The 14,279-nt window shown below is 52.8% G+C and overlaps 1 protein-coding gene across 1 annotated transcript in view; it reads left to right on the top strand.

Moving 5' to 3' along the window:
* The first annotated feature begins 4,059 nt into the window (after nt 1-4,059).
* The window catches only part of TNXB (tenascin XB), a 64,538-nt gene continuing 54,318 nt past the window's right edge, over nt 4,060-14,279 (top strand). The window contains exons 1-3 of the mRNA XM_012734379.1: nt 4,060-4,132; nt 12,871-13,299; nt 13,671-14,277. Coding sequence (XP_012589833.1) covers nt 12,882-13,299; nt 13,671-14,277 — 1,025 coding nt within the window. The 5' untranslated portion in view covers nt 4,060-4,132; nt 12,871-12,881. The remainder of the gene's footprint in view (nt 4,133-12,870; nt 13,300-13,670; nt 14,278-14,279) is intronic.

Here is a 14,279-nt window from a genome sequence, read left to right as displayed (position 1 = left end):
CCAGCCCCCCTGTGTTCCTCTAGTCTGCATTCCTGTCCCTTGCAATGACTTCCTCTCTCCTCCCCGCCTCAGCCCTCTGCTCCTTCCTCCCCCTTCTCCCTTCACTTCCTCACTCCAACCCTCTGTCCTCTTCCCAGCTGTGGGGGCCAGGACTGGGGAGCCTAGGGTTTGCCTCATCGTTCTGCTATGGCTTCTGGATACAGCACATCTGGATTCCGGGGCCCAGATGTGTGGTTGCCACAGCGACCTCAGTCCCTCTGGTAAATACGGAGGCGCCCACCCGCCCCAAAGCAGAGAACAAAACAATTGTGTGACTTTCTTTTGTCACGAGATAGAAATGTCCTCCCTCCTCCCTTCTCCCCACACCCATGTCTCCAAGCAAAGGAAGTTTTAAGGTTCTCAACCTTGCCTTCCGGGGCTCTTGGCCGCTTTCAGCCGTAGCTCCTTAGTCATCCCCCATTTTCCATCCCGGCTGTCTTCTCTCCCTTCCCCTTCCCTTGCTGTACCTCAGATCCCCATCTCAGCAACGGAATGTTGACTCTCTCCTACTTGGCAATTTCTTCTAACTGAACCTTCATTAATAACTGAATACAGCAAGAAGTCTCAAAAATCTAGAACATCCACCCTTCTCGAGTCTTTCGGAAGCCCCTTCATTGGCTTCTGCTCTAAATCTTCAAATCCCCCCGTATTCTTAGGGGGAAAGAATAGGGCTTTGGAGTCAGCAAATCTGAAGGGAGCCCACCTTCACCACCGCTACAGACTTCCTGGGCTTCAGGAGATGCATACACTGTGGCAAACTGCTTTGTCAATGGAAGCCCAGTACGACTGTTTCCTATCTCCGCTCTCTGGGACTGTGTCCCTGGATGGAGGCCCCTGGCCCTTAGCTCCTTGCCCTTAATTGCCCTCACATCCTTGCTGTCTCCTCTCTTTCCCTTGCTCTGTCTTTTATCCCTTATCCTCCTGAGGTGAGGGCAGGAAGGTCATCCAGAGACGGAGGCCCAGAGCTGAAGACACCTGGACCCAGGGCTCAGGACCAGCCAGGGCGCGGGTATTTCTCAATACCACCCCAGCCCCCTGCCTGTCACGGGGGCCACTCCAGTCCCTGGGCTCCCTACCAGACTCTCCCATCCTCTCCCCAGCCCTTGCGGTCAGCACTGATAAACGTTCACTAGGCACCTGCCCACACCATGCCTGGTGCTCTCTTGCTCAGATGCAGACAGCAGACTTCTTCCAGAGCCTGCAATCCAGGTGGGGATCAAATATCAGGCCATCATCTTCAGAACCTGGGTTAAGTGCCAAGCTTCCAGTAGCTGCCGCTGCTTTTTTTTTTTTTCCCATGTTATTATGCATTTATTCAAATCCACAGAATGCACAGACCTCAGAGTGAATCCCAATTCAGGTAATCAGGATACATCAGCTTAAATTTGCACTTGGCCAAAACGATGGCATTCTGATGAGTCACATGGGTAATGGAGAAGATTATGTAAGTTGTGGGACAGGGGAGTTTAGAGAAAAACTATGTAGTTTCCTCTCAATTTTATTGTAAAAGTGAAACTCCTCAGAAATTGTCACCTTCTTTTAAAAGGTTTAGTCTTAGAAATACACTAAGCAAACAGCAGCAAAATAATAAAAAAAATAGGGGACGCGTCATGAATTGGCATGTCACCCTTGCACAGGGGCCGTGCTGATCTTCGCTGTCTCGTTCCAGTGTTAGTGTATGTGCTGCCGAAGAGAGCATCCAGTAGCTTCTCTCAATGTCTGGAATCCCACGCTCTGCTCCAAGACTGACATTCTATCTGCCCAGTAGTGAACTTCCAGAGCACTTTAGGGTGGCCCTTCCCTGTCAGATTTCTCCCCAGGGTCTCTAGGCCGTCCTCTGGAGAAGTGTACGTTGTTTGTTTTTTTTAATTAAAGTATAGTCTGAAGATTTATATGTTTATGCACGTAAAAACTGGGGTACAGGACAGAAGTGCGGGGGGTGAGAGGATTCACCAGAGACAGAGTGGGGAACAGAACAGGCAGATCTACCAAGTACTCTGCTAAGGGGAGCAGTGGGTGAGACAGGAGAGGTCTGCTGTGCCATGTGGGTCACTCCCTGGCCGGGGATCCAACTCTGGCTGCAGATAGTTTCACAGTGCTGTGTTTTAACCCCTTGTGCCACCAGGGAGGGCCCTGGGCAAGTCCATTTATGGTACCTCCACTTCCTAAATAGTAAAACCAAGATACAGAGCGCAAGAAGACAATGGCTAGGACACAGACACGGTTACTGGAGTCTGGGGCGAGAAAATCCATCCTGTGTGTAGCCTATGACCCACATAAGGCTGCTTCAGGCCCTTCCTCAACCTTTCATCTGCTTTCTCCCAACCCACACGGAGAGACTGGGGGAAACCTCTTACCTATTCCAGGCTCTAAGGGCTTCAGGCCAAGGCAGAGGAAGGAAGCTGAACCCAGCTCTGTCCAAGATGCTGACTTCATCCTCCTCATCAAAGCCAGGAAAAAAGCAGCTGCGCACACAGCCAGGCACACAGACACCCACGCCAGGGTCCCTGCAGCCCAGGGTCCCTGCAGGCCCGGGACACGGGGTGAGCCGGTGTCTGGCACAGCTGCTCACCAGGCTGCACAGTGACCCAGGAGCACCACATACCTGCAAGGGGGCTCGACCTGGGGAGCAGACACCTGTGCCCCAACCCAGTAGCAAAAGCAGACACACAGGCTCCTGAGACTTGACCAAGCTACTCCTCGGTGGTGAGGTTGTAGCAAGCTGGCAAGAACTCTCCTCCCTGTGAAACCTGGGGTGCGGGCCCCCTTGAGTTGCTGTAGTTAAAAGTCAGTCTCCTTTTCTACCCCTGGCCAGAGCAGCAACACGTGGGGAAACAGCCAGCCACCTGCGTGGGCGTGTGTCACCTCAGTCAGTCTTCCTGAGCTCAAAGTAACCTTTCCCTTGATCCCCACCACCCCTACCCCTGCCCTCGCTCCCCGAGTCCCCAGTCATGAGCCCCCTCCCACTCGCCACTTCATCATTATTCTTGCCCCATTCCATAGCTGCCTCCTGTTTTCTCCACGTGAAACATTCCTCCTGACTGCACCTTCCCTTCCCTGTCCCTGCTGAAGCCAGCTTCCTTCCGAGCCTTACACGTCCTGCTCAGTCCAGCGCTGGCCCAGCCAGTGCCCAAGCTGCTCTGCCACTTCTCAAGGAATTTGCTGAGGTGGGAGAAGGGAAAGGCAGCAGCAATCCCCAGCTGGGGATGGGCTCTGGGCTGGGCCTGAGAGAGCAGAGAGAGCAGCGCTGGGACCGGGCAAGCCAGGAAGAGGGGTGAGGAAGAGGCATGGGGACTGGGTGGGGTGCAGGTGGGGACAGGGAAAATGCCCACTGCAGGAGAGGGGTTCAGGCTGGGGGGGAGGTTTCTTTCCTTCTGTGCACCCTCCCCCCACCACTTCGAGGAGAGAATTGGTGGGGGGACAAGTGAGGGGTGCTGGGCACAAGACAGGTGGGACTAGCTCAGCTGGAAGGTGTGGGAGGGAGGTCAGAGGAGGCATGAGAGGCACTGCCTGGGGAAGGGTGTTGGTGGGAAGAAGACAAGTTAGGAAGCAGGAGCAACAGGTGGCCGATGGTGGGCAGCAAGGAGAAACGGTGAGGGGTGGGGGTGTCAAAAATTGGGATGGAGAGGATGAGTGAGAATGGGCTGGGGAACGGTCTGGGAGGTAGGACAGGGGCCATGGAGGGGGGAGATGAGTGTCTGTGGGATTCAGCGTTTCCAGACTGGGAGGGGGCAGGGGAGAGGCAGGAGGAGAGGAGGGGAGGTACGTGCTGTGTTGTTGGGAGGGGCGGAGGGGTGGGGAGACCTGCCCTATCTCCTCTCCCCTCCCTGACCTCACGCCGGTCCTCCCCTTCTCCTCCCCCTGCTCGCTCGGGCTCCCTCCTCCTCACTGTCGCTCTAAGACCGACAGTCGACAGTCAGTCTGAGTCTCAGCTCAGTGATCCACTGCTGCAGGGAGCAAGCAAGGGGACCTCCGGGGAGCCCAGGGCTGCAAGGGGAGTCCGCCCTGCCCTGCCCTGCCTGGCCCTGAAAAGGCCCCTCCAGAGGTCGGGGACAAAGCAGGTGCAGAGTTGCTGCAGCCACGCTTTGCCCAGGTAAGGAACTTAGTTCTGGGAGAAGTTAGGAAGGTCCGGGAGAGGTGGGGCGTTTGCCTCTCCCTGAACCCCAGGCAGAGAGGTGTGGCAGGAGAGCTCTCAGAGAAAGTCCCAGCGCTTGCAGGACTTTCTGTTGGAGCAGAGGAAGTAGGGGCATGCTCAGAGACCAGACTCCCTGCTGAGGGTGCATCCGGGAAGAAGGGTCAGTGCTGTGAGGTGGGGTGGGTGTGAGGATGGGGGCGTCTAGAGAATGGGGTCAGGTGGCAGTGGTTATAGGTGAGGTGGCGCTCGGGGTTCCGAGGTGCTGAGACTTCGAGGCTGGGGCTAGGCTGCGCTGGCGGGCTACCGCACCTCGGGAGAGCATGCTGGGGAGCCCCGTGTTCTCTGGCTGAACCAGAGCGCCAGGTGGTGTCCAAGTGAGCTGCTTTGGGCACCTAGATGGGGACTCAGCTGACAAGGGTTGCAGAACCTGCGAGAGGGGCTTGCGGTCTCCAGCTTTGAGAAGGGCTATGGTGAGACTGAGTCGGGACTGGGGTCTGAGAAGGGCGCAGAGTCCGGGAGAGGATCCTAGACCTTGTTCTCGGGCGGAGAGCTCTGCCCCCATGACTCACGGTTCAGAAGGGCCGGGATGACTGGAGGCAGATGCCTCCCGGGTCACAGGAGCTCCATCTTCACTCCGTCCCCCTTCGAGGCTCCCCCTGCTTCTGTCCATCCGAACACCCCCCCAATACACGTGACACACCCCGGGTGGGGTGGGCGGGCCCCTTATCTCGACTGGAAAGAATTTAATGGCTCGGAAACAACTGGAAATGGAACTGAGAGAAACTACTGGGAAACAACTCGGAAACACCACAGCTGCCGGCTTCCAGTCCCCGCCCACTTCCCGGATCCGGGCTCCGTCCAAACTTCCCCTGGCCCTGCCTTCAAACCCCTGGGGTCCCAGCACCTCATTTCTTCAATTTCCTTCCCCTGCGTCCTGGCCTCTCAGAGCAGGACCAGATCTGCCTTCCTGTCTCCCACTGCCCCCTGGCCCTTTCCCACCGGGGGGCCCTCGAAATCCTTCCTCTTAATTTTTCCATTCACCTGACCCATTTCTCAGAAAAGGGTGGGGGGCGGAGTCTAGATCCCCCAACTTTCTCCTCTTTGGCATCTCCTTGCCACCTGGTTCCCACCCAATAGCTGAGACTGCCTCATCTCCCTCCTTCCTCTTACATCCCTGGAATCCTCCTAACTTCACCCCTCATTTCCAGATTCAGCTGGGGGAGGGTGGAATGAGAGGCAGAGGGAAACAAAGGTGTGGGATCAACCCCCCCACCCCCCATCCCTGGAATATCCCTCATGGAAGCCAGCCCCTCTCCTCACCACTTGGGACCTACCGTCCCTGATGAGCAAAGTGTCAAAGTTGGCCTCCACAGGAATACCCAGCAAGCTGAGTCACAGCTTGGAAAATGCCCCCCAACCCTGCCAGCCCTTCAACTGTGGGGAGGATGCCAAGGGGTGGGGCCGCACCCCCCAATAGAAAGGCATCCAGACATAGTGGGGAGTGGGGGGGTGAGAGGGAAACATGAGAGACACCAAGTTCCTTGCTCCCCTAGTGCTGAGAAGAGTAGAACTCCTCCAAGTGTTGGAAGTGGGTTGTGATAGGGCACGATAGGGGCGTCAGTATGGGGGCTCTGGAGGTGAGACCCTTGGGGGCCTCTCCTCTCCTCTCTTCTCTCCTCTCCTCTCCTCTCCTCTCCACCAGCTTTGCTCCTTTGCACTGCAGAGATTTTTCTCCCCCACCACATGGGGAAAAATTCAGGATCCACATGTGGAGAAGGTTCTGGACAACTGGACAAATCCTAGATATCTCCACAGGTGGAGACACCGTGTAGCCTCTGCTACTCCCGGCACAGGGCCTTCTGTTCAGCTCCCCTTACTCCAACTAGTTTCTTTGGCGTGGCTGCCTTCTGTGTTGATGAGAAATAGCTGTCTTAGACATGCCCCAACGATGGGGTGCAGAGGGAACGGGAAGGGGAGGTTGTGCTCCTGCTTGCATGTGCATAACTGCAAAGACACAGGCTTGTCTGTGTGTGTGTACAAGGCTGTTACACTTGTATTTGTGGATGAGCACACATGGGTATATCCGTATGTGTCCATGTGTGGGTGCGTGCATGCACACTGTGATTTGCAAATCCCTGGACATGGGGTAAGAGGATTTGAAGGTAGATCAGAGCCTACCTGAGACCCCAAGATAAGAGGAAGGCAGAGGGTCCAGGAAAAGCATCTGTCTGCACGCCAAGCCTCTCTGCCTGGGCTTCCCTCAGCAAGGTACCTCACAGGGTGGAAAAGCACTGTCCCTGTTATCGCTGCCTGTATTGTGGGTTGGCAGAGGGGTGTGGTGTCTGGTAGCCCTGAAAACTCCCATTTCTCTGACTCATAGGGGAAGTTTAGGAGAGTCAGGAAATGTGCGGGGGGGGGGGGGGGGAGGGGAGGCCTCTTCTCATTGTCAGCCTTCCCTCTCCTGTCCAGCCTCTGGAAGAGCTCCATCTGCTGACCTCTCTCCTCAACCCTTCACCTGAAGCCACGCCTGGCTCACCCACACCCCCACTCCTTTGTTTAGTGTAACCTCTTTCCTGGCTTACACTGAGCACCCCGTTTTTCCTCTGCCTATGCTCCCCAGTCCTTGCCTTGATGGATTCCATCACAACACAATTGTGTAACCAGTACCCACATCCAGAAACAGAATATTCTGAGCGCCCCAGAATATCCCCATCCTCCTCTGGTCACTACTTCCAAGAGCACCACATTCTGACTTGTAACACTGCAGATTAACATCATTTCTCCTCACACTTCATATAAATAGAACTTCACAGCATGTTCTCTTTTGTGTCTGGCTTCTTTGGCTCAACCCCATATCAGCAGGATCTGTCATGTGACTGCATATGCGTGTAGTTCAAGTGCATTGTTTTATTTCATGCCACTGCTGAACAAGCCACCTGGATGCAATCTATTCTACTGTGGCTTTTGTGAGTGGTCCCCTTGGGCTGAGTTGACACTTAGGGTTTGCATATGTAGATTTAGTAGATTCTGCAGAACAGTTTTCCAAAGTGCTTGTGCCATCTGACCCTGCGAGGACCCATGCGCTGGCCTGCCGCTGGCTCCGCTGCTGCCCCGGCTACTGAGTCTAGCCGGCATCCAGCCCCAGACACTGTCCGTGGTCCTAGCCCTGACCTTGATCTTGCCCTTGCTTCTAGTCGTGATGGAAGCTCAGTCCTGGCCTAAGCTTGAAACTTTCATTCACTCATACAGCCAGCACACATTTGTTAAGCACCTACTATGTGCTCGATACAAGGGCACAACAGCCAAGCGGGGAATATAGTGCCCTGCGGCTCCCATAGAACTTAGACTCACTCTAGCTGGCAAGACTGAGTGTGGGCAAGACAGGAATGAAAAATGCCCACCAGTGTATATACGATGCAAAGGAACGAGCTACATTGTACTGTGGCATCGCAGGATAGGGGGATGTGACTGGTCAGGAGCGCTTCCTGAGGAAGTGATGCAGGCCAAGACCTGAAGGGTGAGGAGCGGAGCCAAGGGAACAGGGAAGGGTGTTCCACATAGCGGGAACAGCATATAAAAAGGTTTTGTCAGTTTTCCAAGAGAATTCAGAAGGGAGACCCTGACAGGTTTTTAGGGGGATTGGGAAGAGGGCGAAGGGCTTTAAAGAAGGCCAGTTGGACTGGCATGGAGCAAGGGAGGGAGAGGAGGTGGGAGTGGACAGGAGAGACCAGGTGATTTGTCAGTTCCAGGAGAATTCAGAAGGGAGACACGGAGGGGCTTTTAGAGGGAGAGGGACACCCGTTACCTTTATGAGACTGTAAGAGGAAGCGCGGTAGCAGAGGGACCAGCTAGGAGGCAACTGCATCTGTCAAGAAAATGATAGATGGTAGCTTGGCCTATGATGGTTGAAAGGATATGTTAACAAGAAAATATTGGTGAATGTGATTGACAAAGGTGGCAGTGGTGAATGAGCTGTTACGTTTTGAGCTCGTCGCGCTGGGTGAATGTAAGGCCATGAGCTGCAATAAAGAACAGAGAGTGGGGGTACTAGAAAGATGAAAGATGATCAGTAGTTAAGTTTCATGCATGCTGAATCTGGGGTGTCATTTGGAAATTAGTATTGTGGGTCTGGATGAAGGTACTGAGGTGAATGACCAGGGCAGTGGGTCTGTATTGCGCCTGCCCATTGCCAGGGAAACTGGGACCTTTGAGAAATTACTGAGTGAAAGTCATTTCCTTGGCCACTCTAGCCGTCTGCCAAGTCTCTAAGAGCCTCGTGTCTCTCCAGGATATCATATCAATAGCACAGGTATAGGATGCATTTAAATGGAAGATGTGAACAACAGTGTCCAGTGATTCTGAATGATAAAGAAAGGCAAAGACAAATAGCTCTTAAATTCTGTGGCACTGAGATCCCTGGGAGACCTTAGGGAGGGTTATTTGGTGGGTTGAAAGGGGCAGGGGGAAGCTAAATGGGCATGAAGAAGACATGCCTGAGATTGGGGAAATGGACACAGCACAAAAAGATAATTTTTTGAAGATTTATTTATTTATGCATACAAGAACTGGGGTACAGGGCAGAGGTGTAGGGGGTTGAGAGGATTCACCAGAGACAGAGTGGGGAGCAGAACAGGCAGAGGAACTGAAATACACTGCTGAGGGGAGCAGGGGGCGCACCGTGTGGATCAGCTCCCTGGTTGGGAATTGAACTCATACACAGTGGCTGTGGATAGCTTCATAGTGCTGCACTTTAATCCCTTGTGCCACCAGGGAGGCCCAAGATTTATTTATTTTTTTATTTATACATACAAGAATTGGGATGTAGACCAGAGGATTCACCAGAGACAGTGTGGGGAGCAGAACAGGTGGATCTATTGAAATACACTACTGAGGGGAACAGCGGGTGAGACAAGAGAGGTCTGCTGAGCCATGTGGTTTAGCTTACTGGCCGGAAATCAAATTCATGCTGCAGTAGCTGTGGATAGCGTCATAGCGCTAAGACTTTAATCCCTGCACCACCAGGGAGGGCCCCAGATAAAACTCTTGACCACTGTGGTTTTGAAGCATTGGAGAGATGTGTGGTTGCCAGAGAAATTAGGGAAGGTTTATGTATTTTATTTACTTTTTAAAGGATTTATTCATTCATGTATACAAAAACTGGGATAAAGGCCAGAGGTGCAGGGGATAAGAGAATTTACCAAAGTCAGATTAGGAAGCAGAACAGGCAGATGGAATGAAATACACTGCTGAGGGGAGCAGCTGGCGAGACAGGAGAGGTCTGCTGTGCCATGTGGGTCAGCTCCCTTATGCTGCAGTGGCTGTTGATAGTTTCATAGTGCTGCACTTTAACTCCTTGTGCCATGAGGGAGACCCTAGTATGTGTATTTTAAAAGTATAAATTTCAGGGCCCTCCCTCGTGGTGTAACAGGTTAAAGTACAGCACTATGCAGTTAGCCGCAGTTGCTTCAGCATGAGTTTGATCCTCAGGCAGGGAGGTGATGCACATAAGGACAGGCCTCTCCTGACCCGCCCCCTGCTCCCCTCAGCAGTGTGCTTCGTCCATCTGCCTGTTCCGCTCCCCCTCTGTCTCTGGTGAATCCTCTCACCGACCCCTGCACATTCGGCAAGTACCCCAGTTTTGTATGTATGAGTACATAAATCTTAAAAAAAAAAAAAAGGTATAAACATAGGGTAGAATGCTTAAATCTTAAGCTTAATTTTGGGGTATGTGTGTATCTCTTTAACCACCACCCAGATTGGGTATAAAAATTGCCCTTATGACTCCTGCCAGTCAACACTATCTCCTGTCTTCTACCAGCTAAGATTGGCTTTGACTGTCTTTGAATGTTATGTATATAGCACCACTGGGAATGTTTTCCTTTTGGTTCTGTTGTCTTTTTTTTAGCATTATGTGTGTGAAATCTGTCCATGTTTTGCATGTAACAAAAGGGTGTTTTTCTTTAGCAGGTAGTATTCCATTGTAAGACTTTCAGGATTTATGGATCTATTCTACTATTAATGAGCATTTGAGTTATTTCCAGTTTTGAGTAATATGACAAAATCTCACAAACATGTCTTTGCAGGACATATATAGGCATTGCTGTTGATTATTTACGAAGAAGCAAAATTGCCAGGTTACAGGCTATATGCTTTAGTAGACACTGCCACAATTTTCCAAAGTGATTGCACCAACTTATACTCCTGCGTTCAGTAGATGAGAGTTTTAGCTGTTTCACTTTCTGGTCAGTATGGAACAATAACAGCCCCTGTCACTTTAGCCATTGTGGTGGATATTTGATGGTATCTTATTGTGATTAATTTGCATTTTCTTTTTAAATTTATTTATTTATGCACACACAACAACTGGGGTACAGGCCAGAGGTGGGCAGTGAGAGGATTCACCAGGGACAGAATGGGGAGCATCGGGCAGGTCAGGAGAGGCCTGCCATGCCATGTGGGTCACCTCCCTGGTGAAGAATCAAACTTGTGACCTGCTGCAGTGCTGCGGATTGCTGCCTAGTGCTGTTTTAACCCATTGCACCACCAGGAAAGACCCTAATTTTCATCTTCTTAATGACTAGTGATGTTATACATTTTTCCATGTGTTTATTGGATCTTTGCATATAGTCTTTTCTGGAATATCTTTTTAAGCCTTTTGCCAATTAAAAAAAATGGTCTGCCTGCATTGTGTCTGTTGATTTGTCTCGAAGGATTTCTTTATTTTAGATTTTAATCCTCTCCTCCTCCTCTTCCCCTCTCACTTCTCCTCTCTCCCCATAGATACATGCATATATACATATATGTATCTCACATAACTCCTCTATATGTGAGACATGTGTGTATATGCACATATACGTGTGTGTAGGTGTGTGTGTATGTGTAGCTTGCCTTCTCATTACCTGAACAATGTCTTTTTTTAATTTTTATTTAGTTATCCGTATAAGAACTGGGGTACATGCCACAGGTGGGGTTGTGTGAGAGGATTCACCACAGACAGTGTAGAGAGCAGAACAGGCAGACTGATGAACTACACTGCTGAAGGAGCAGCGGGGGAGACAGGAGAATTCTGCTAGGCCATGTGGGTCAGCTCCCTGGTCAGGGATGAAACTCATGCTGCAGTGGCTGACGATAGCTTCATAGTGCTGAGATTTTAATACATGAGCCAACAGGGGGGATCTTTATGGTTAAGTTTTTTTTTTTTAAAGATTTATTTATATACACAAGAACTGGGGTGCAGGCCAAAGATGCAGGGGTGGGCAGTGAGAGGATTCAGCAGAGACAGAGTGGGGAGCAGGACAGGCAGATCTACTGAAATACACTGCTGAGAGGAGCAGCAGGTGAGACAGGAGAGGTCTGCTGGTACATGTGGGTCACCCCCCTGCCCAGGGATCAAGCTTGAGCTGTAGTGGCTGCAGATAGCATCATAACTCTGTGCTTTAACCCATTGCACCACCAGGGAGGGCACCGTTTATGTAGATTATTCTCTGTCTCTCTCTCTCTCACCCTCATTCTCAAGTTATGTTTTTCTATCAGCTTCTGTGTAAGCTCAAATAGTTCCCATTTGAACATATGTGAAATATTTTATGGCTACATCTTCCATTGTTAGGTTTTAAGAAATCTTCCCTTACCCCAAGGTCATAAAGATTTTCTCCTATATTTTCATCTGTAAGATATTGTTCTGAAAGATATTGCTTTGTCTTTCACAGTTAGGTCCGTTCTATTCATCTCAAATAAATTTCAGTATATGGACATGAGATAGAGGATCGATTTTTTTCCCATGTAGAGCTACAGTTTGCTCAGTACCGTTAATCAAAAGCCTATCCATTTGCAGTGCCGCCTGGCCATTAACCAGGGGGCTGCACACGTCTGGTCTGTTTCTGGACCCTTCTGTTCTACCTGACTATCGTTGCATCTTTATGATACGTTTTGATTTGGGGCAATGTAAGTTCTGAGAAAGAGGAGTTGTTGTTCAGATGGGAGCTATTTGAGCTCATACAGAAGCTGATGGGAAGGATATACCCTCACCCTCAGAGAACGAGAGAGAGAGTCACAGAGGATAGTGTACACCACAAGGATTCTGAGAAGACAATAGGAGCAGGGCCCAGGTGCTGGCAGAAGGGGTGGCCTGAGATGTTCAGCAACCAACCCATTCGGCATAAACAGGTGGGCAGGCCCCATGAGCCAGCGCAGGCAGATAGAATAGTAACAAACGGATGATTTGGGCATCAGTAAATGCTGCAAAGGGCATGAGGGATATTATGATAGAGTAATAGCACAAGAGCGCTCCAGGCATAAAGCAACACCTGTGGGCCTCCTCGGCACATGAATTAAGATCGGAGTAAGCAGGAGCCCACCTTCCACAGGTGAGTGAGGGGCATCCCTGACAAAGGCAATATTCACTGCAAAGACCCTTGGGCTCATGGACCCTTATAGCGCCTTGGAACAAAGAGAAGATGGATTTGGTGAAAGGCGGATCAGGGCAAATAACCACATGACATCAGAGAGCGAGGGAGAGGCTAACTCTGCCCAACAGGATATGCCTTTGGGTTGGGCTGAGTGTGGATTGTTACACACATGCGAGTTGGGTAGGTTGGTTGAGGGTGGTAAGGCCGGCTGTGGGGAAGGACGAGGCGGAGGGTCCTATTTTATTTCCTTGTCTCAGGAGCTGTGCTCACATGTGTCCTCTCTCCCTGCAGACTCCTGAAGGATGCCCGCCCAGGGTTCACTGACCTCCAAGCTGGCCCTCCTGGTATTGCTGGGCACAGTCAGAGCAGGCCCCTTCTCTCCGAGGTTCAATGTGACTCGCCCAGCCCCTCGGCCTCCTCCCCAGCCAGGGGGCCGCGCAGCAGAGCCGGGAGAGGGAAGCCCCTCTTCTCAACTTTACGAGCACACCGTGGAAGGGGGGGAGAAGCAGGTGGTGTTCACCCACCGCATTAACCTGCCCTCTTCAGCTGGCTGTGGCTGTCCCCCTGGCACTGAGCCCCCTGTGCCTGCTTCAGAGGTGCAGGCCCTGAGGGTCCGGCTGGAGATCCTGGAGGAGCTGGTGAAAGGGCTCAAGGAACAGTGCAATGGGGGGTGTTGTCCTGCTGCTGCCCAGGCTGGCACAGGTGAGCAGGTGGTCCCAGGTAGCCACAGGAGGGGTAGGGGCAAAGAAGGTGGAACAGCTGGGCAGGCATCACTAATCCTTAAAAAACCTGGGTATGGATTAGAAAAACACACCCCTTCCTCACAGTAGCTAGTGGGTGCACCCCTTCCTCACACTAGCTAGTGGGTGGTGAGTGTTGTGCGGGGCACAACTCCGAGAGGATCCCCCTGGCCGCTGCTCCCCACTCCCCACCCAAACATGTACTAGAATCCTGGGAGGTCACATTGGTTGGTAAGGAGCACTGGAAGCTAAGATGGCCTGTGTGGACGTGCTGAGGGGGCTGATTCAGAGAGCAGGCAGGCTCAGCCTCCCCTCCAGAGAAGCTGAAGCTGGGCTCCCCTCTTACTGCAGGCCAGACAGACGTCCGCAGCCTCTGCAGTCTGCACGGCAAGTTTGACCTCAGCCGCTGCGCCTGCTCCTGCGAGCCAGGCTGGGGTGGCCCCACCTGCTCAGATCCCACGGACGCGGAGTCGCTCCCCTCCTCCCCGCCCTCCGGTTCCTGTCCGGACGACTGCAACGATCAGGGTCGCTGCGTGGATGGTCGCTGCGTGTGCTTCCCTGGCTACGCGGGCCCCAGCTGTGGCTGGCCCTCCTGCCCCGCGGACTGTCACGGCCGCGGGCGCTGCGTGCAGGGCGTGTGCGTGTGCCGGGCGGGCTTCTCAGGTGACGACTGCAGCGTGCGCGCCTGCCCTCGGGGCTGCAGGCAGAGGGGCCGCTGCGAGAACGGGCGTTGCGTGTGCAACCCCGGCTACTCCGGCGAGGACTGCGGCGTGAGGAGCTGCCCCCGGGGCTGCAGCCAGAAGGGCCGCTGCGAGGACGGCCGCTGCGTGTGCGACCCCGGCTACACGGGCGAGGACTGCGGCTCGCGGAGCTGCCGGTGGGACTGTGGCGATGGTGGGCGCTGCGTGGACGGCCGCTGCGTGTGCTGGCCGGGGTACGCCGGCGAGGACTGCAGCACGC

The sequence above is a fragment of the Condylura cristata genome, unplaced genomic scaffold (genome assembly GCF_000260355.1).
Source record: "Condylura cristata isolate star-nosed mole 26May11 unplaced genomic scaffold, ConCri1.0 scaffold00055, whole genome shotgun sequence".
NCBI classification, from domain to species: Eukaryota; Metazoa; Chordata; class Mammalia; order Eulipotyphla; family Talpidae; genus Condylura; species Condylura cristata.
This window is presented reverse-complemented; position numbering and strand designations above follow the sequence as displayed.